At 44.0% G+C, this 21,785-nt stretch overlaps 1 protein-coding gene across 1 annotated transcript; it reads right to left on the bottom strand.

The window, feature by feature from the left end:
* Nucleotides 1-4,906: 4,906 nt before the first annotated feature.
* LOC121844280 (trace amine-associated receptor 13c-like) lies at nucleotides 4,907-5,880 on the bottom strand. Its single transcript, XM_042314204.1, has one exon. It carries the CDS (start codon nucleotides 5,858-5,860, stop codon nucleotides 4,907-4,909), a length of 954 nt encoding a protein of 317 aa, XP_042170138.1. The 5' UTR covers nucleotides 5,861-5,880.
* Between the last annotated feature and the right edge of the window lie 15,905 nt (nucleotides 5,881-21,785).

The following is a 21,785-nucleotide window of genomic DNA, read 5'->3' on the forward strand; positions in this document are numbered from 1 at the left end:
TGAAAGCCCTCAATGTTACTGCCCATGCTATAACAGGCTTTGGGCCAAGAGGGCCCTCTATCCAATCGATGATCATCTAAGACAGCTGAGTTCCAGAAAACATAGGGGGCAGCTATTCTGAAGTTGCCCCTACCTGCATTTCCAGCTGTGTCTTCAGATGTAGAAGAGATACAGTAGCATGAGATCAGCTGGAAACAAATGGTTCTATATGGTACCAAATATGGGTTCCTTGTAACCATAGCGGATTCCTTTTTGGTGCTATATGGAACCATTTTTGAAAGCTCTACCCTTTATTGAATCCTGTTCTCAACCGGCTGGTAGAACATTGTTGTGTCTTTGGCTATGCCGGATTAATTGATATGACATGCTATTCTATAAAATAATTTCTCTGCAATTAATATCACCTGATTGAGCTAATCATGCAAATGTAATTAAATAGCGAGTCGGGTACCACAAAATAATATTTATAGAGCTGTTATCTTCCGAATAAACTCTTAAAGACCTAGTAATATTTTACATCAATAGCAGTCAACATTAATCTTCATTTTACTTCAGTCTCATAATCTGAAAGTTGTAAATTCTTGGTTATCTGCAAGAACCCTGGCTAAAAATTTAAATCAGCAATACAAAATTGGGTTTAATTATTTATTTACTAAATACCTAACTAAGCACACAGAATTCAGATACACAAAGAATGAATTATACCTGGATAATTCTTTACGTCATAGGAAAACGTCCCTAGCGGGCAGAACAGATATGACAGCTTGTTACACAAAGGAAAAGGGTCTGGGTTTGAGAGAGCGGGAAGGCAGGAACAAAGGCGAAGCTGTTATCGTAAATACAGTATCTTATGCATTCTAAATTATCGCCCATTTGGAAAAGGAAAATGCAATAAATATTTACTCTGAGCTGCGCTTCAGTAGGTTGGTGGTAGATGGAAGACCGTGTTGCCAAACCGAGTCCTCTGTCCTTTGAAGAATGTCTCTGGTGGTCACTTGGATAAGTTGTAGTAACGTCGTTGTGTGGTAGATGAGATACTCTGTCTGTTCCTTCCTAACCTGCGTTTGCAGCTGCGGTCACTAACTCAACGGCTAGGAGGTATCACTTCTGTAGTGAATAAGAGTTCAAAGATCATACCATTCGCAACCGAAGTTCATGCTGATGTTGGCTTCGTTCTGTAGTTTTATCTGAACCATTCTGACATAGGATCGCCATCCTCATATCCCCGGAACAGATAGTTATGTAGGCAGGGAGAGGAGGGTGTTTGAAAAGTTGTATAGCCCTTGTCCCTTCACAGGGGAGGGCCACTGATTGAGCAGCCCTATCTTATATCTTATAATCACATTTCATCCCATCACAAATAATTTCATTTTCAAACATTGAAATTGAACAACAATTCCATGTACATCTGATAACTCTGTTGGATAGACTTTCCGCTGTGGAGTTTGTCATCTTATCATTGATGAGAATGTCTCAGGTGACAACCGAACTGACATCATATTCATTAAGTACCACTGCATATGTTCAATTGTTTGGATTACCAGAATATAGTTAATTTCCCCCCACATTCTGACGTTCCCAGAATCTCTATGTTAACCAAGGGTTTTGCAAATGTAACCTTAGTAGGGTAGAGAGAGGAAAAAGGGGGAAGAGGTATATATGACTGTCATAAACCTATCCCCCAGGCCAACATCATGACAACATGTTCAGCCAATGGATTTAGAAGTGGATATGAAACAAACATTAAACCTGATTGGTCAACTCCCCCAGCCCTCCAGCATCAATTAACATAATTTGTATAGTTTTTGGTTGCTGCAGTTCAGTGTTGTGAGATTCAAACTTTGCACATTCAAAGGGCTGTAAGAAAACTCAAAAGCAGTCGCCAGACACAGACACAAGGCAGGAATTCAATTGGTGGGGGATTAATATAGCACCATTCCTGTTAATAGAGACCTTGAATAGTAGGAATATGAAAATAAATAGTCAAAATGTAAAAAGGCTAAAAAACAAGAATTGTCAAAAGATTTGCTTAACCAGATGGTTGATATGTCAGTAAAAATACAGTGGACTAAGAATAGGTACATTTAGTTTTTTTATACAAAATACGAATTTTGGTGACAAAAATGATTGAATTGTTGACAATACACTATAATAGGCAACATACATTGGTTTAACCACTTCATGACCCTTCAGTATTAAGGTTGCATATAAAATAATGTGTAGAATAGTTATAAAAACTATTATACATATTATTTAAAAATGTAGAAAAACATGTTGGAAACTTGGATTAACCGAAATGTAAGAAAACCAACACTACCTGAAAATACATTAATTTAATACATACATATGCAATTAACATAATTCGTAAAAATTTGACATCAGTCCGTATTTATTAAACGTTGACTATGCAGCCCTTTATAATGCACAGGTTTATGTCATATTTGACCTAGTGAGTTATGTAACATTTGACGTTAATGGCTATGTCACACAGTTATGAACCCTTTATAGATGATGACATACTCTATAGATGCTTTGTGACACATTTATGTAGTATTTATAAAGGCTTTATGAAGCCTTTATAAGCTGCATGTCATTTAAAATGGGACACTTATGCAAATGAGATATTTCTGAATTTAATTTGTAATACATTTGTAAAAAAAAAAAAAAAAAACATGTTTTCACTTTCTAGTTATGTGGTGTTGTGTGTGGATGGATGAAAAAACATAACTTTTTATACATTTTGAATGTAACACAACAACATGTGTAATAAGTCAAGGGGTATGAATACTTTCTGAAGGCACCGCATTCACACTTCACCTGTAATGGAAAGGCTTTGGTATTATTTATACAGACGGTCTCTTCTCAGTTTGGCAGAGGCACACTTTCACCAAATACATACAGTTCAGATACACATTTACTTAATAGAACAGACAAACTTGTCTTTCATGTATGAATGAGTAAAGTTGTTCCTCTCAGTCACAGATTGTGAAGTATACCACCATCCTATGGCCACAGCACATACTGAAAGCAATCCCTGCCCACTGGGCACAGACATCAATTCAATGTCTAATCCAAGTTGGTTAAAAATACAACAACGTTGATTCAACCAGTGTTGGCCCAGTGGGTGTAAAACTCCACAGTAAAACTGTTTTTCAGCTGGGCTCTTCACTCCAGCATTTTGAATATGAAATCGAATGTTTCATGAGGCGACATTATAAAATGTCACCTATTATTTGAGGGTATTTTCATACATATGTTTTACCGTTTAGGAACAAAAAGAAATTATGTATCTAGTCCCCCCATTTGAAGAAGTCATAAGTATTTGGACACCTTCACTTGTAGTGTATTAAATGTTGTAACCCTTTAAACGTAATGTTCAGTTAAATTATGTAGTTAGATATTGGTTCCCTTCACCTGTAAACAGTCTATGAACTTCTCTAATGAGTGACTGCAATCCACACTTTGGTTTTGATAGTCACTGCCAACAAACAAGAATGTCATCATTTTCAGACAAACACGTTACTTCCTTCAGCACACTATTACAGCAGTGTGACTGTTTTGGAATAAAATGTTCAATATATTTCCTTTAACATCCTCTGTGTTGCGTGCTTATTGTTTAACCATTGATTTGTTCCAGGTCATTTTGAGACCTTAAAGAGCATCAGGTACTGCTGGAATGTCTACCAATAGCATGTCCATCTTTATGTGAGAAATTACACTGCTCACTGTTCAAAACATTTATAAGGTATCATAAAGTATGTAAAGTCTTCACTTTAGATTAGGGACTGCAACACGACTGTACTAATGGTTAGTAAATAGTTTATAAGTTCATTCATAAGATGTTTAATGAAATATCTTATATCATCATTACACAGTATAAAAGGTGTTAATAAGTGTGTGAATAACCAGCTTACTAAAGTCATTAATGCATATACTAATGATTAGCAAATAGTTTATAAATTAATTCATTAAACATCTCATGAATTATCTTATATATCATTATTACAGACTATAAAAGTTGTTAATAAATGTGTGAACAACTAGATGATTAAAACAAATGTGGGAGTAATGATACATGAATGATGAATAAACTATTTACTAATCCATTATACATTCTTTATTATAAAGTGTTACCAATCTCTATATTCATTCTGACTCCACAGCATCAGAGAGAGCTGCTCTTGTGTGACCCCTGACCTGGCAGCAGTGATGTAGTAAGAGTAATGGTAGTGTCTGCTGCGATCTCCACCACTGTTGTGCTTAATCATTAATGCATATTGTACTTATGTATACATGTGAGAATCCCTAACGGACAAAACATTTACGAATGTGGGAGTAATGATTCATATATAGTGAACAAACTGTAAATTCCTCACAAATGGTTTATTACTTAACATTATAGTGTTACCCTTAACTGCATATTCGTGCATTGTATCCTCAACTACTTACACAAAACACCATTGAGATATACCTGGACATTATGTGATATCATACAGTATTGAACATTTCAACTTTACTACACTTGATGAAGACGTTGTGTCACAAATGAGCCACTAGAGGGAGGTGTTTAACAACATATAGAACGACTCATGACGTATTCAGAATGTACTTTTAGAATACTTACATACTATTTATCATTAAATAACATGGAATAACCACAGCCTTAGGTTTTTGGAGTACACAATCCACAATGACTACAATGCCTTTTATAAAACAAGCTTATGCCTTCTCCAAGTCATTCAAATCCAATCCATCCAAATCATTCTGAATCAACATCACATATATCTATAGTGACAACACTGAGAACAGTAATGTCAGTGTATTGTTACATGAAATAAATAATTACAACAATTGTAAAAAAAATATATATATATCCAACCTATGTTTGTGAAAGTAGGGAATACAATTATAGGAACTTCAGATTTAAAATAAGTTTAGCTTTCACTTTGAACCATGGATAAAAGAAAGCATAAATTATTGGATTTATTAAGGAATTAACAAGTGGCAGAAAACGGATGAATACTGATAAATTGTCACTTAAAAAATACAAAAATAATAAAATAAATAGTGTTGGAATCCAACAAATTAAAAAGGTGAAAACAACAATAGCTAGAGTTTTTGCTGCTTTCCTCTCAGACTTATTTGCCTGTACAGTTTTAACACCAGACACACTGGCAGCCTCTTTTGAAAATACCTTTCTGGCCTGTGATCTGGCCACCACAAAAATTTTCATATAAAGTGTTATAATAATGGAGCACGGGACAACCATTGTAAATAGAAGGTCAATTATATTACCCCAGATTGACCCTTCAACAATAAAACATTCTTTCAAACACCTACTGGGTACCAGTATATTTGCAACATTTTCTATATTAGCAGCACGGTAGATGATACAACAACACCAGGTGATGGATATACAACACATCATTCTTGTTATTGTTACTTTAGACTTGTACAATAAGGGATCACACACAGCAACATAGCGGTCAATAGATATCAAGACCAAATTGCCCAGAGATAAAGAAGTACATAAACAAGCAATGTAGGCATGAAACACACAGAAATATTCCCCAAAACCCCAGCATGATTCCATTATTGCGACAGTCATTACTGGTATCACAATCAGTCCCACCAGGAGATCTGACACAGCCAGAGAGAGGATGAGCAGGTTGGTTGGAGTGTGGAGCTGCTTGAAGTGAGAGATGGAGATGATCACCAGTAGGTTCAAAAATACTGTAACTGCTGAAATCAATGAGAAGAAGATGTACAGTGTTATGTAGATAGATGTCGATAGCAAAGCCTTTCTGCAAGAAGAGTTTCTGTCCTGAAAACAGTATTGAACATCTTCATGTTTCTCCATTTGTAATAAAAGGTAAAAATGCTGAGGTCCTTCGCCTGCTTGGTCCTGTGTGTGACCCTGTCATGTCCGCCTTCTGACAAACTCTGAGCTCTGCCTCTCTATTTATCCCTGAGTTGCTGACAGAAACTCCCCTCCCCGGAGTCTCTCTGCACATAGACACACAAACACACACACGTGGACACGTGAGCACAGAAATGAACAAACGGTTGGTTAAACAAATTATTTGTGGAAGCATGATGTAATGAATGACAGGACTGGATGTTGCTGTGCCCACCTAGCCTCAGCCTTATTGATAGTTAGAGATGAGATTGTTTTCACCTATTTAATTTGTTTGTTTCCCAGGGGGGCGTTATTGGAAATATGAATTGGTTCATAACTGACTCGCCTTCTTGTAACTAGGGGGCAGTATTTTCATTTTCGGAAAAATAACGTTCCCAAAGTAAACGGGCTATTTTGTCAGGACAAGATGCTAGAATATGCATATAATTGACAGCTTAGGATAGAAAACACTCTAAAGTTTCCAAAACTGTAAAAATATTGTCTGTGAGTATAACAGAACTGATATTGCAGCGAAAGCCTGAGGAAAATCCAACCATCCGGAAGTAACTCATGTTTTGAAAGCTCTGCGTTCCGATGCGTCCCTATTGAGCAGTGAATGGGCTATCAACCAGATTCCATTTTCTACGTATTCCCCAATGTGTCTACAGCATTTCAACGTAGTTTCCCGCCTTTATGTTGAAGAATGAGCGTAGCGACTACATTGCGTAAGTGGTCACATGATGGCACTCAGAGTGATTCTTGCGTAAAATACAGAGGTAGCCATTTTTTCCTCTCGGTCCTACTGAAAAGCCAATTGTCCCGGTGGATATATTATCGAATAGATATTTGAAAAACCCCTTGAGGATTGATTACAAAAACGTTTGCCATTTTCTGTCGATATTATGGAGCTGGATCCGGCGTGGAGTAGCGTGACCCCGAATTTCCGGACGATTTCTCAGCCAAACGTGAAGAACAAATGGAGCTATTTCGCCTACAAAAATAATATTTTTTGAAAAAAGGAACATTGGCTATCTAACTGGGAGTCTTGTGAGTGAAAACATCCGAAGCTCATCAAAGGTAAACGATTTAATTTGATTGCTTTTCTGATTTTCGTGACCAGGTTGCCTGCTGCTAGCTAGGCATAATGCTATGCTAGGCTATCGATAAACTTACACAAATGCCTGTCTTGCTTTGGCTGTAAAGCATATTTTCAAAATCTGAGACGACAGGGTGATTAACAAAAGGCTAAGCTGTGTTTCAATATATTTCACTTGTGATTTCATGAATAGGAATATTTTCTAGTAATATTTATGTCCGTTGCGTTATGCTAATTAGTGTCAGATGAAGACAACGTTCCCGGACCGGGGATGGGTAGTTACAACAGGTTAAATTTAAAAAACTTTAAAGTACATTTTCTCAACTGAGCACTTTAATGGGGAAAATAGAGTATGTCGTTGTTTTCGTCACTCAAAGGCTGTTTTACATGGGAAATAGGATAACTCTGTAAGACTGTTGTGGGTGATGTCAGTGCTCAGTTTGGAACATATTCCACAACTTCCGGAGACATGACGGCACGCCATATGTCAGCTAGTCAGTGTGTAGGAAAGTTGACTTTAGGGAAGTTGAAATGGCATAAATTGATGCTGCCCTACAAAGGCAGAGTGCAGAAACTACGAATTTGATCTGTTGTAACGGCCAAGTATTTTATCTGATTAATATGGTATTTGTTTCCTGACACAGGAACAAGCCAGTTGATCAAATATAATGCGGTATCAGAAAGTGCTATCTGTCTCTCACGACTTCCGCCGAAGTTGGTCCCTCTCCTTGTTCGGGCGGTGTTCGGCGGTCGACGTCACCGGCCTTCTAGCCATCGCCGATCCACTTTTCATTTTCCATTTGTTTTGTCTTTGTCTTACACACCTGATTTCAATCCCCCAATTACTTGTTCATTATTTAACCCTCTGTTTGTTTGTTTGAGTGATTGTTTTGATGTAAATCGGTCCGTTTATGTGGGCTCGCTATATTGTATTGTATTTGTCTATTTTGAATAAAATATGTTTATTTACTAATATCTGCTGTCCTGCACCTGACTCCTCTACACCAGCTACACACAAACCACCATTACAGAATAACTCACCCAAAGAATGGAGTCAGCAGGAGCAGACGCCCTCCCTGTGGCGATAGAGGAGCACGTCCAGCAGCACGCGACCATATTGCAACATCTGGGCACCGCCATGGATCGCGTTCTGCAGAAGATGGATCGTTGGCAGAGGGGAGGAGGTCATCCAGTGCCTCCACCAGCCCCACTACAGCAGGCCCCACTGTCCACCCCTCCATCACCCGGTCCCAGCGGGATTCGGCTCACGCTCCCGAGGGAGTATGATGGGACGGCTGCCGGATGCCAGGGGTTCCTACTCCAGCTTGAGCTCCACCCGGCTCCTTCAGGATGTGAGAGCGTGTCCGCCCTCGTCTCCTACCTCCCAGGCAAAGCAATGGAGTGTGCCAACGCCGCATGGAGTGAGGGAGATGTGGCCTTGGACCATTACGCAGAGTTCACCCTCCTCTTTCGGGCAGTTTTCGACCACCCGCCTGAGGGTTGAGCGGTGGGTGACCGTCTGTTCCACCTGAGGCAGGGGGCGAGCAGCGCGCAGGACCTTGCTTTGGACTTCCGGACACTGGCCACCAGCATGGGATGGAACGACAGGGCCCTGATCGATCACTACAGGTGCAGTCTGCGCGAGGATGTCTGTCGGGAGTTGGCCTGCTGAGACACCTCCCTCACGTTGGACCAGCTGGTGGACCTGTCCATTTGGCTGGACAACTTGCTGGCTACCCGTGGACGTCCAGATCGGGGCCTGTCAGTTCCATCCCCCAGCACCTCCGCTCCGACGCTCTTGGAGATGGGAGGTGCTGCACTTAGGGCGACCGGAGGAGGGGCCATTCCCTGCACCATCTGTGGCCGCAGAGGGCCCAATGCTGGTCGGTGCTGGGGAGGTTCCTCAGGGAGTCGATGCAGCAGGCAGGGCACTATCGTGTCACCCCAGGTGAGTCGGCACCAGGCTCACCCAGAGCCCCCTGTTGCTCACATGTATGTGTTTATTCAATTTCCTGAGTTTTCCCCGCATTCCCAGCATAAGGCACTTGTAGATTCAGGCGCAGCTGGGAATTTTATTGACCATTAATTTGCCCATAGTTTAGGGATTCCCCTTGTTCCTGTAGATATTTCCATCCCTGTGCATGCCCTAGATAGTCAACCATTAGGGTCAGTGCTGAATAGGGAGGCCACCGCTCCACTAAGCATGGTTACGCAGGAGGGTCACAAGGAGAGGATCAGTCTCTTCCTTACTGATTCTCCTGCGTTTCCCGGTGCTGGGCCTACCCTGGTTGGCCTGTGATGACCCCACTATTTCGTGGCAACAGAGGGCTCTCAAGGGGGGTCACGAGAGTGCTCAGGAAGGTTTGTGGGGGTTTCCATCGGTGCGACTACGGTGGAAAGTCCAGACCAGGTCTCCAATATGCGCATCCCCTCAGAATATGCCGATTTGGCCTTCGCCTTCTGTAAGAACAGGGCGACTAAATGACCACCTCATCGACGGGGGATTGTGCGATAAATCTCCTGGTAGACACAGCACTTCCCAGGAGTTAAGTGTATCCTCTGTCACAGGAGGAGACGGTGGCTATGGAAACATATGTCTCTGAATCCCTGGGTCAGTGATACATTCGGCCCTCCACTTCACCTGCCTCCTCAAGTTTATTTTTGTGAAGAAGAAGGATGGGGGTCTGCGCCCATGTATTGACTATCGAGGGATCAATCAGATCACTGTGAGGTACGCTGCCTCTCATCGCCAGTGTGATTGAGTCAATGCAGGGGGCACGCATCTTCACAAAAATTGGATCTCAGGAACGCTTACAACCTGGTACGTATCCGGGAGGGGGACTAGTGGAAGACGGCATTTAGTACCACCTCAAGGCACTATGAATACCTCGTCATGCCGTACGGGTTGATGAATGCTCCATCGGTCTTCCAGGTCTTTTGTTGACAAGATTTTCCGGGACCTGCATGGCCAGGGTCTAGTGGTGTATATCGATGACATTCTGATATACTCAGCTACACGCGCCAAGCATATGTCCCTGGTACGCAGGGTGCTTGGTCAACTATTAGAGCATGACCTGTACATCAAGGCTGAGAAATGTCTGTTCTTCCAACAGTCCGTCTCCTTCCTAGGGTACCGCATTTCCACGTCAGGGGTGGAGATGTAGAGTGACCGCATTTCCATATCCTGGAAAAACTTGTTCATAGAACGATTGGAAGATGGCGGGGGCGTTCGTAAGGCCATAGGGCATGAACAGGTTTTCGTAGTGCTCTTGTGCGGTGATAAAGGCCATATTCCATTCGTCGTTTTCACGTATACGGACAAGGTTATATGCACTTTGGATGTCTAGTATTGTATAGATGCCTTTGCGGCACACTTCAAATCAAATCAAATCAAATTTTATTTGTCACATACACATGGTTAGCAGATGTTAATGCGAGTGTAGCGAAATGCTTGTGCTTCTAGTTCCGACAATGCAGTAATAACGAGCAAGTAATCTAACTAACAATTCCAAAAAACTACTGTCTTATACACAGTGTAAGGGGATAAAGAATATGTACATACGGATATATGAATGAGTGATGGTACAGAGCAGCATAGGCAAGATACAGTAGATGATATCGAGTACAGTATATACATATGAGATAAGTATGTAAACCAAGTGGCATAGTTAAAGTGGCTAGTGATACATGTATTACATAAGGATGCAGTCGATGATATAGAGTACAGTATCAACGTATGCATATGAGATGAACAATGTAGGGTAAGTAACATTATATAAGGTAGCATTGTTTAAAGTGGCTAGTGATATATTTACATCATTTCCCATCAATTCCCATGATTAAAGTGGCTGGAGTAGAGTCAGTGTCATTGACAGTGTGTTGGCAGTAGCCACTCAATGTTAGTGGTGGCTGTTTAACAGTCTGATGGCCTTGAGATAGAAGCTGTTTTTCAGTCTCTCGGTCCCAGCTTTGATGCACCTGTACTGACCTCGCCTTCTGGATGTCAGCGGGGTGAACAGGCAGTGGCTCGGGTGGTTGATGTCCTTGATGATCTTTATGGCCTTCCTGTAGCATCGGGTGGTGTAGGTGTCCTGGAGGGCAGGTAGTTTGCCCCCGGTGATGCGTTGTGCAGACCTCACTACCCTCTGGAGAGCCTTACGGTTGAGGGTGGTGCAGTTGCCATACCAGGCGGTGATACAGCCCGCCAGGATGCTCTCGATTGTGCATCTGTAGAAGTTTGTGAGTGCTTTTGGTGACAAGCCGAATTTCTTCAGCCTCCTGAGGTTGAAGAGGCGCTGCTGCGCCTTCCTCACGATGCTGTCTGTGTGAGTGGACCAATTCAGTTTGTCTGTGATGTGTATGCCGAGGAACTTAAAACTTGCTACCCTCTCCACTACTGTTCCATCGATGTGGATGGGGGTGTTCCCTCTGCTGTTTCCTGAAGTCCACAATCATCTCCTTAGTTTTGTTGACGTTGAGTGTGAGGTTATTTTCCTGACACCACACTCCGAGGGCCCTCACCTCCTCCCTGTAGGCCGTCTCGTCGTTGTTGGTAATCAAGCCTACCACTGTTGTGTCGTCCGCAAACTTGATGATTGAGTTGGAGGCGTGCATGGCCACGCAGTCGTGGGTGAACAGGGAGTACAGGAGAGGGCTCAGAACGCACCCTTGTGGGGCCCCAGTGTTGAGGATCAGCGGGGAGGAGATGTTGTTGCCTACCCTCACCACCTGGGAGCGGCCCGTCAGGAAGTCCAGTACCCAGTTGCACAGGGCGGGGTCGAGACCCAGGGTCTCGAGCTTGATGACGAGCTTGGAGGGTACTATGGTGTTGAATGCCGAGCTGTAGTCGATGAACAGCATTCTCACATAGGTATTCCTCTTGTCCAGATGGGTTAGGGCAGTGTGCAGTGTGGTTGAGATTGCATCGTCTGTGGACCTATTTGGGCGGTAAGCAATTTGGAGTGGGTCAAGGGTGTCAGGTAGGGTGGAGGTGATATGGTCCTTGACTAGTCTCTCAAAGCACTTCATGATGACGGATGTGAGTGCTACGGGCGGTAGTCGTTTAGCTCAGTTACCTTAGCTTTCTTGGGAACAGGAACAATGGTGGCCCTCTTGAAGCATGTGGGAACAGCAGACTGGTATAGGGATTGATTGAATATGTCCGTAAACACACCGGCCAGCTGGTCTGCGCATGCTCTGAGGGCGCGGCTGGGGATGCCGTCTGGGCCTGCAGCCTTGCGAGGGTTAACACGTTTAAATGTCTTACTCACTTCGGCTGCAGTGAAGGAGAGACCGCATGTTTCCGTTGCAGGCCGTGTCAGTGGCACTGTATTGTCCTCAAAGCGGGCAAAAAGTTATTTAGTCTGCCTGGGAGCAAGACATCCTGGTCCGTGACTGGGCTGGGTTTCTTCCTGTAGTCCGTGATTGACTGTAGACCCTGCCACATGCCTCTTGTGTCTGAGCCGTTGAATTGAGATTCTACTTTGTCTCTGTACTGGCGCTTAGCTTGTTTGATAGCCTTGCGGAGGGAATAGCTGCACTGTTTGTATTCAGTCATGTTACCAGACACCTTGCCCTGATTAAAAGCAGTGGTTCGTGCCTTCAGTTTCACACGAATGCTGCCATCAATCCACGGTTTCTGGTTAGGGAATGTTTTAATCGTTGCTATGGGAATGACATCTTCAACGCACGTTCTAATGAACTCGCACACCGTATCAGCGTATTCGTCAATGTTGTTGTCTGACGCAATACGAAACATCTCCCAGTCCACGTGATGGAAGCAGTCTTGGAGTGTGGAGTCAGCTTGGTCGGACCAGCGTTGGACAGACCTCAGCGTGGGAGCTTCTTGTTTTAGTTTCTGTCTGTAGGCAGGGATCAACAAAATGGAGTCGTGGTCAGCTTTTCCGAAAGGGGGCGGGGCAGGGCCTTATATGCGTCGCGGAAGTTAGAGTAACAATGATCCAGGGTCTTTCCACCCCTGGTTGCGCAATCGATATGCTGATAAAATTTAGGGAGTCTTGTTTTCAGATTAGCCTTGTTAAAATCCCCAGCTACAATGAATGCAGCCTCCGGATAAATCGTTTCCAGTTTGCAGAGAGTTAAATAAAGTTTGTTCAGAGCCATCGATGTGTCTGCTTGGGGGATATATATGGCTGTGATTATAATCGAAGAGAATTCTCTTGGTAGATAATGCGGTCTACATTTGATTGTGAGGAATTCTAAATCAGGTGAACAGAAGGATTTGAGTTCCTGTATGTTTCTTTCATCACACCATGTCACGTTGGCCATAAGGCATACGCCCCCGCCCGTCTTCTTACCAGAAAGATGTTTGTTTCTGTCGGCGCGATGTGTGGAGAAACCCGCTGGCTGCACCGCTCGGATTGCGTCTCTCCAGTTAGCCATGTTTCCGTGAAGCAGAGAACGTTACAGTCTCTGATGTCCCTCTGGAATGCTACCCTTGCTCGGATTTCATCAACCTTGTTGTCAAGAGACTGGACATTGGCAAGAAGAATGCTAGGGAGTGGTGCACGATGTGCCCGTCTCCGGAGTCTGACCAGAAGACCGCTTCGTTTCCCTCTTTTTCTGAGTCGTTTTTTTTTTTTGGTCGCTGCATGTGATCCACTCGGTTACACTGGTTGTAAGGCAGAACACAGGATCCGCATCGCGAAAAACATATTCTTGGTCGTACTGATGGTGAGTTGACGCTGATCTTATATTCAGTAGTTCTTCTCGGCTGTATGTAATGAAACCTAAGATGACCTGGGGTACTAGTGTAAGAAATAACACGTAAAAAAACAAAAAACTGCATAGTTTCCTAGGAACGCGAAGCGAGGCGGCCATCTCTGTCGGCGCCGGAAGTATACCCTTGTTCAAGGGTCGCTGTAATCAGAGGAAGAGGGAAACTGTTCTTGACCGTCATGTCATTCAGGGAAAAGTAATCAATACATGGTCTGAGACCACAGTCCTTTTTTCCAATGAAGAAGAAGCTGGACACAGCCGGGAAGATGGTCGAATGAAACCGTTTGAGTGTTTCATCAATGTAGATCTCCATTGCCTCATTTTCCAGGATAGATAGCGGGTAAACACAGCCCTTCGGTGGGGACACTCCAGGGAGTAAGTCAATAGCACAGTCCCCTGGGCGATGTGGTGGCAGAATGGAGGCCTTGATTTTGCTGAAGACATTGCTGTACTGGGCATATTCAGACGGTATGGCGGATGGCACTGCAGAGGCAGATTCCTCAATGGTGGTGGCTCTGCAGGGTAGGCTGAGACAACTGTTGAAGCAGGTAGAAGACCAGGACAGTAGTTCACCTTGTCGCCACGAGATGGCAGGGTCATGACAACAAACCAGGGGTGTCCGAGGATGAGTGACTGTTTGGGGAATGAGAGTTCCGTGAGTTGACTCCAGCCGGGGACGAAGATCTGCTAAATACCTGGGCCACCTCTGGACGTAGTGGGGTCCCAATGGTCCCGTGGAAGTGGTGAACACACAGGCTGGGAGGTTCAGGAGTAGTGTCTCTCATGGGGAGTAGCCTGGCCAACTCAGGGAGGACCAGCAGTGATGGTGCTCCGGTGGTGGTGATGATTGCTCTAGCTGGGGAGGCCTAGAGCTGTGGTGGTCAGGAGAGTAGCAGTTGTACCGGTGCTGCAGCAGTGGTGACTCAGGCCAGGAGGGCCTAGAGTACGCCCTCCTGAGTTCGCCCTCCTGATCTCTTGCTGCTCGTTATGTAGGTCCTCATATTCCCTCATCAGCTCCCAACTATTGAGGGTGTGGTCACGTCCTGACCACTAAAGAGAGCTGGTAAAGACTAAACCTCCCCCTAAACTCACTCAAGTCTCAATCCTACACCCTCTCTGTAGAGTCTTTGACAAATAACAAGACATTTTCACAAGTACAGAACTGAAATGATTTTTTTTCATGAGGCCTCAGTTGGCACATCCTGATTTCATGGGGCATGATCCAGGATCAACACATATATAATATGATCCAGGGTCAATATAGACATATCTAACATGCTCTCGTGTGACCCCTGACCTGGCAGCAGTGAAGTTGTGAGAACACAAGTAGTGAGAGTACACCTACATTTTGTACTATTCTAAGGTTGTTGTTAATGTACCATGTACCTGCAGGCTGTACTCCTTGGCTGCATTGCTGGAGGCTGTGTAGATGGCTGTCTTCACTTATTTAGAGCATGTACAAGAGTTTTGCAGCAATGTGTCAAATAGATTAGAGCCCAGGGTCGCCGTGTGGCCCTGCATCGCTGTATGTCTGATGTCAACTTTTCAAGATATTGGACTTTCAAGAATCAAAGTGTCACCGGCCACAGCATCACACAGTATGATGATGCCTTTTGCATCATACAATATTTTGCATCATCGTGATGATGTGGCCTTCAACACTTTGATTCTTGGTTTTGAGTGACATTTCCCTTTAAAGCTGGAATCTGTAGCGTTGAAACTGCCATGTCCGTTTGCGATATTACATGTGCGATTGTCACACCCTGATTTGTTTCACCTGTCGTTGTGCTTGTCTCCACCCGACTCCAGGTGTCGCCCATCTTCCCATTATCTCGTGTGTATTCATACCTGGGTTCTCTGTTTGTCCCTTGACAGTTTGTCTTGTCTTGTCAGGTCTTACAAGCATTCTTTTCCGCCTTCCTGTTTCTCTGGTTCTGTTTCATAGTTTTTCCCGAACTTTCTTAGACACTACATATCCAAAGTATGTGGACAGCTGCTCGAGAAACATCTCATTCCAAAATCACGGGCATTAATATGGAATTGGTCCGCCCTTCTCCTCTATAATAGCCCTCACTCTTCTGGGAAGACTTTCCACTAGATGTTGGATAAATGCTGTTTGGGACTTCCATTCAGATTCCATTCTGCCACAAGACCATTAGTGAAGTTCGTCATTGATGTTGGGCGATTACGCCTGGCTCGCAGCCCACATTCCAATTCATCCCAATGGTGTTCGATGGGGTCGAGGTCATGGCTCTGTGCAGGCCAGTCTTCCACACAGATCTCGACAAGTATCTTGAGTAGATTGATTAGGAGGAAAAAAACATTTCAACATTATTTAGAATAGGGCTTTAATGTAAGAGAATTTGGAAAAAGTCAAGGGCTCTGATTAATTTCAGAATGCACTGTATCTGTTTTACAGTTTAGAAACAACTTATGTATCCACTCCTGACCCCTCCTGTCTCAGCCTCCAGTATTTATGCTGCAGTAGTATATGTGTTGGGGGGCTAGGGTCAGTCTGTTATATCTGAAGTATTTCTCCTGTCCTATTCGGTGTCCTGTGTGAATCTAAGTGTGCGTTCTCTAATTCTCTCTTTCTCTCTTTCTCTCTCTCTCTGAGGACCTGAACCCTAGGACCATGCCTCAGGACTACCTGGCATGATGACTCCTTGCTGTCCCCAGTCCACCTGGCCGTGCTGCTGCTCCAGTTTCAACTGTTCTGCCTGTGGCTACGGAACCCTGATCTGTTGACTGGACGTGCTACTGTACCAGACCTGATATTTTTAACTCTCTAGAGACAGCAGGAGTGGTAGAGATACTCTCAATGATCGGCTATGAAAAGCCAACTGACATTTACTCCTGAGGTGGTGAACTGTTGCACCCTCGACAACTACTGTGATTATTATTTGACCATGTTGGTCATTTATGAACAATCGAACATCTTGGCCATGTTCTGTTATAATCTCCACCCGGGAAGCAGCCAGAAGAGGACTGGCCACCCTTCATAGCTTGGTTCCTCTCTAGGTTTCTTCCTAGGTTTATGGCCTTTGTAGAGAGTTTTTCCTAGCCACCGTGCTTCTACACCTGCATTGCTTGCTGTTTGGGGTTTTAGGATGGGTTTCTGTAAAGCACTTTGTGGCATCAGCTGATGTAAGGAAGGGTTATATAAATACATTTGATTTGATTTGATATTCCCCACAATTAAATAATTCATAAGTATTTGGACACCTTCTGCAATCAAACAGGCAAAAGGTCAGTAGGGAGACAAAGTTGAGAGGCAATTCAAAGGTTTAGACACGAGACGTATGTGGCAGGGTCTTAAGACTATCAGGGATTACAAAGGATAAACCAGCCACGTCACGCATAGCGATGTCTTGCTCCCGGACAAGCAAAACACCTTCCGCTTTGAGGTTAACACAGTGCTACCAACGCAGTCCACTCCCTGTGGGTCTGTGGGCTCTCGTTCTCCGTGGCCGACGTGAGTAAGACATTTAAGTGTGTTAACCCTCGCATTGCTGCCGGTCCAGACGGCATCCCTATCCTGGAAGGACATTAACCTCATCCCGTCAGTAGAGGATGCCTGGTCATTCTTTAAAAGTGCCTTCCTCACCATCTTAAATAAGCATGCCCCTTTCAAAAAATGTAGAACCAGGAACAGATATAGCCCTTGGTTCTCTACAGACCTGACTGCCCTTGACCAGCACAAAAAACACACTGTGGCATTCTGCATTAGCATCGAATAGCCCTCGTGATATGCAACTTTTCAGGGAAGTTAGGAACAAATATACACAGGCAGTTAGGAAAGCTAAGGCTAGCTTTTTCAAATAGAAATTTGCATCCTGTAGCACGAACTCAAAATTATTCTGGGACACTGTAAAGGCCATGGAGAACAAGAGCACCTCCTCCCAGCTGCCCACTGCACTGAGGCTAGGAAACACTGTCACCACCAATAAATCCACTTTAATTGAGAATTTCAACAAGCAATTTTCTACGGCTGGCCATGCTTTCCACCTGGCTTCCCCTACCCCGGTCAACAGCCCTGCACTCCCCACAGCAACTCGCCCAAGCCTCCCCATTTCTCCTTCACCTAAATCCAGATAGCTGATGTTCTGAAAGAGCTGCAAAATCTGGACCCCTAGGAATCAGCTGGGCTAGACAATCTGGACCCTCTCTTTCTAAAATTAGCTGCCGAAATTGTTGCAACACCTATCAATAGCCTGTTCAAAACCTCTCTTTCGTATCGTCTGAGATTCCCATAGATTGGAAAGCTGCCGCGGTCACCCCCCTCTTCAAAGGGGGAGATAATCTAGACCCAAACTGCTACAGACCTATATCCATCCTACCCTGCCTTTCTAAGGTCTTCGAAACTGATCACTGCCCGCACCTGCCTGCCCGTCTAGCATCACTACTCTTGGACGGCTCTGACTTAGAATATGTGGATAACTACAAATACCTAGGTGTCTGGTTAGACTGTAAACTCTCCTTCCAGACTCACATTAAGCATTTACAATCCAAAATTAAATATTGAATCGGCTTCCTATTTTGCAACAAAGCATCCTTCACTCATGCTGCCAAACATACCCTCGTAAAACTGACCATCCTACCGATCCTCGACTTTGGCCATGTCATTTACAAAATAGCCTCCAACACTCTACTCAACAAATTTGATGCAGTCTATCACAGTGCCATCCGTTTTGTCACCAAAGCCCCATATTATACCCACCACTGCGACTTGTACGCTCTCGTTTACTGGCCCTCGCTTCACTCTCATCGCCAAACCCACTGGCTCCAGGTCATCTACAAGTCTCTGCTAGGTAAAGCCCCGCCTTATCTCAGCTCACTGGTCATCATAGCAGCACCCACTCGTAGCACGCGCTCCAGCTGGTATATCTCACTGGTCACCCCCAAAGCCAATTTATCCTTTGGCCGCCTTTCCTTCCAGTTCTCTGCTGCCAATGACTGGAACGAACTGCAAAAATCTCTGAAGCTGGAGACTCACATCTCCCTCCCTTCCAGTGTTTAATTGTTATATTATAAATACTTCGCCACCACGGCCTATTTATTGCCTTAACTCCCTTACCTCAACTCATTTGCACTCACTGTATATAGATATATGTTTTCTTTTTTTTCTACTGTATTATTAACGGTATGTTTTGTTTATTCCATGTGTAACTCTGTGTTGTTGTATATGTTGAACTGCTATGCTTTATCTTGGCCAGGTCGCAGTTGCAAATGAGAACTTGTTCTCAACTAGCTTACCTGGTTAAATAAAAGTGAAATAAAAAGTAAATAAAAACAAATGTAAGAATGCTGTTCAATGACAATATCTTAGCCTTCAATGCCATAGTACCCTCCAAGTTCATCACTAAGCTTGGGGCCTTGGGTCTTAAACCCGCCCTATGAAACTGCATCCTGGAGTTCCTGACGGGCCGCTCCCAGGTGGCGAAGGTAGGAAATAACACCTCTACTGTGCTGGTACTCAAAACAGGGGCCCCACATGGGGCTCAGCCCCCCTCCTGTGTACTCCCTGTTCACCCATGATTGTGTGGACATCACACCTCCAACCCAATCATCAAGTTTGCAGGACACACAAAAGTAGTAGTCCTCATTACCAACAATGACGAAACAGAGTACATGGAGGAGGTGAGGGACCTGGAGAAGTAGTGCCAGGAAAATAAACTCTCCCTCAACGTCAGCATGCCCCTATTCAAATCAATGGGACCACAGTGACTGTGAAAAGCATTCAGTTCCACGGCGTATACATATGTATTTTTTATTTGATTTAACGTAGGCAAGTCAGTAAAATAACAAATTCATATTTACAATGACGGGCCAGCCAAAAGGCCAATGGCCTCCTGCGGGGACGGGGGCTGAAAAAATATACACACACTACCGTTCAAAGGTTTTGTTTTTTTCGGAAGAAAATCATTTTTTTTTGTCCATTCAAATAACATCAAATTGATCAGAAATACTGTGTAGACATTGTTAATGTTGTAAATGACTATTGTAGCTGGAAAGTTCCTCTGTCCAGTGTCTGTGTTCTTTTGACCACATTAAACTTTTTTTTTATTGGCCAGTTGTAGATATGGCTTTTTATTTGCAACTCTGCCTAGAAGTTCAGCATCTTGGATTCGCCTCTTCACTGTTGATGCTGACACTACTTAATGAAGCTGCCAGTTGATGACTTGTGAGGTGCCTGTTTCTCAAACTAGACATTCTAATGTAGTTGTCCTCCTGCTCAGTTGTGCACCAGGCCTCCCACTCCTCTTTCTATTGTGGTTAGAGCCATTTTGCTCTGTTATGTGAAAGGAAAAATACATATCGTTGTACAAGATCTTAAGTTTCTTGGCAATATCTTGCATTAAATAGCCTTCATTTCTCAGAACAATAGCAGACTGACGAGTTTCAGAAGAAATGTATTTGTTTCTGTTCATGTTGAGCCTGTAATCAAACCCACGAATGCTTATGCTCCAGATACTCAACTAGTCTAAAGACCAGTTTTATTGCTTCTTTAATCAGAAGTACAGTTTTCAGCTGTGCTAACATAATTGCAAAAAAATGTTTTCTAATGATCAATTAGCCTTTTAAAATTATAAACTTGTATTAGCTAACACAACGTGCCATTGGAACACAGGACTGATGGTTGCTGATAATGGGCCTCTGTACGCCTACATAGATACCACCCCCCCCCCAAAGATTCTGCCATTTACAACATTACCAATTTCTACACTGTATTTCTGATCAAAAACAAAGACATTTCTAAGTGACCCCAAACTTTTGAATGGTAGTAAATATATATATATATATACACTGCTCAAAAAAATAAAGGGAACACTAAAATAACACATCCTAGATCTGAATGAATGAAATATTCTTCTTAAATACTTTTTGTTTACATAGTTGAATGTGCTGACAACAAAATCACACAAATTATCAATGGAAATCAAATGTATCAACCCATGGAGGTCTGGATTTGAAGTGACTCTCAAATTAAAGTGGAAAACCACACTACAGGCTGATCCAACATTGATGTAATGTCCTTAAAACAAGTCAAAATGAGGCTCAGTAGTGTGTGTGGCCTCCTCCCAGACCTGGACAAAAGCATCCGCCAACTCCTGGACAGTCTGTGGTACAACGTGGCATTGGTGGATGGAGTGAGACATGATGTCCCAGATGTGCTCAATTGGATTCAGGTCTGGGGAACGGGCGGGCCAGTCCATAGCATCAATGCCTTCCTCTTGCAGGAACTGCTGACACACTCCAGTCACATGAGGTCTAGCATTGTCTTGCATTAGGAGGAACCCAGGGCCAACCGCACCAGCACATGGTCTCATAAGGGGTCTGAGGATCTAATCTTGGTATCTAATGGCAGTCAGGCTACCTCTGGCGAGCACATGGAGGGCTGTGCGGCCCCCTAAGAAATGTCACCCCACACCATGACTGACCCACCGCCAAACCGGTCATGCTGGAGGATGTTACAGGCAGCAGAACGTTCTCCACGGCGTCTCCAGACTCTGTCATGTCTGTCACGTGCTTTCATCTGTGAAGAGCACAGGGCGCCAATGGCGAATATGCCAATCTTGGTGTTCTCTGGCAAATGCCAAACGTCCTGCACGGTGTTGGGCTGTAAGCACAACCCCCACCTGTGGACGTCGGGCCCTCATATCACCCTCATGTAGTCTGTTTCTGGCCATTTGAGCAGACACATGCACATTTGTGGCCTGCTGCAGGTCATTTTGCAGGGCTCTGGCAGTGCTCCTCCTGCTCCTCCTTGCACAAAGGCGGAGGTAGCGGTCCTGCTGCTGGGTTGTTGCCCTCCTGCGGCCTCCTCCACGTCTCCTGATGTACTGGCCTGTCTCCTGGTAGGGCCTCCATGCTCTGGACACTACGCTGACAGACACAGCAAACCTTCTTGCCACAGCTCGCATTGATGTCCCATCCTGGATGAGCTGCACTACCTGAGCTACTTGTATGGGTTGTAGACTCCGTCTCATGCTACCACTAGAGTGAAAGCACCGCCAGCATTCAAAAGTGACCAAAACATCAGCCAGGAAG

Source organism: Oncorhynchus tshawytscha, unplaced genomic scaffold (assembly GCF_018296145.1).
Source record: "Oncorhynchus tshawytscha isolate Ot180627B unplaced genomic scaffold, Otsh_v2.0 Un_contig_6792_pilon_pilon, whole genome shotgun sequence".
Classification (NCBI taxonomy): Eukaryota; Metazoa; Chordata; class Actinopteri; order Salmoniformes; family Salmonidae; genus Oncorhynchus; species Oncorhynchus tshawytscha.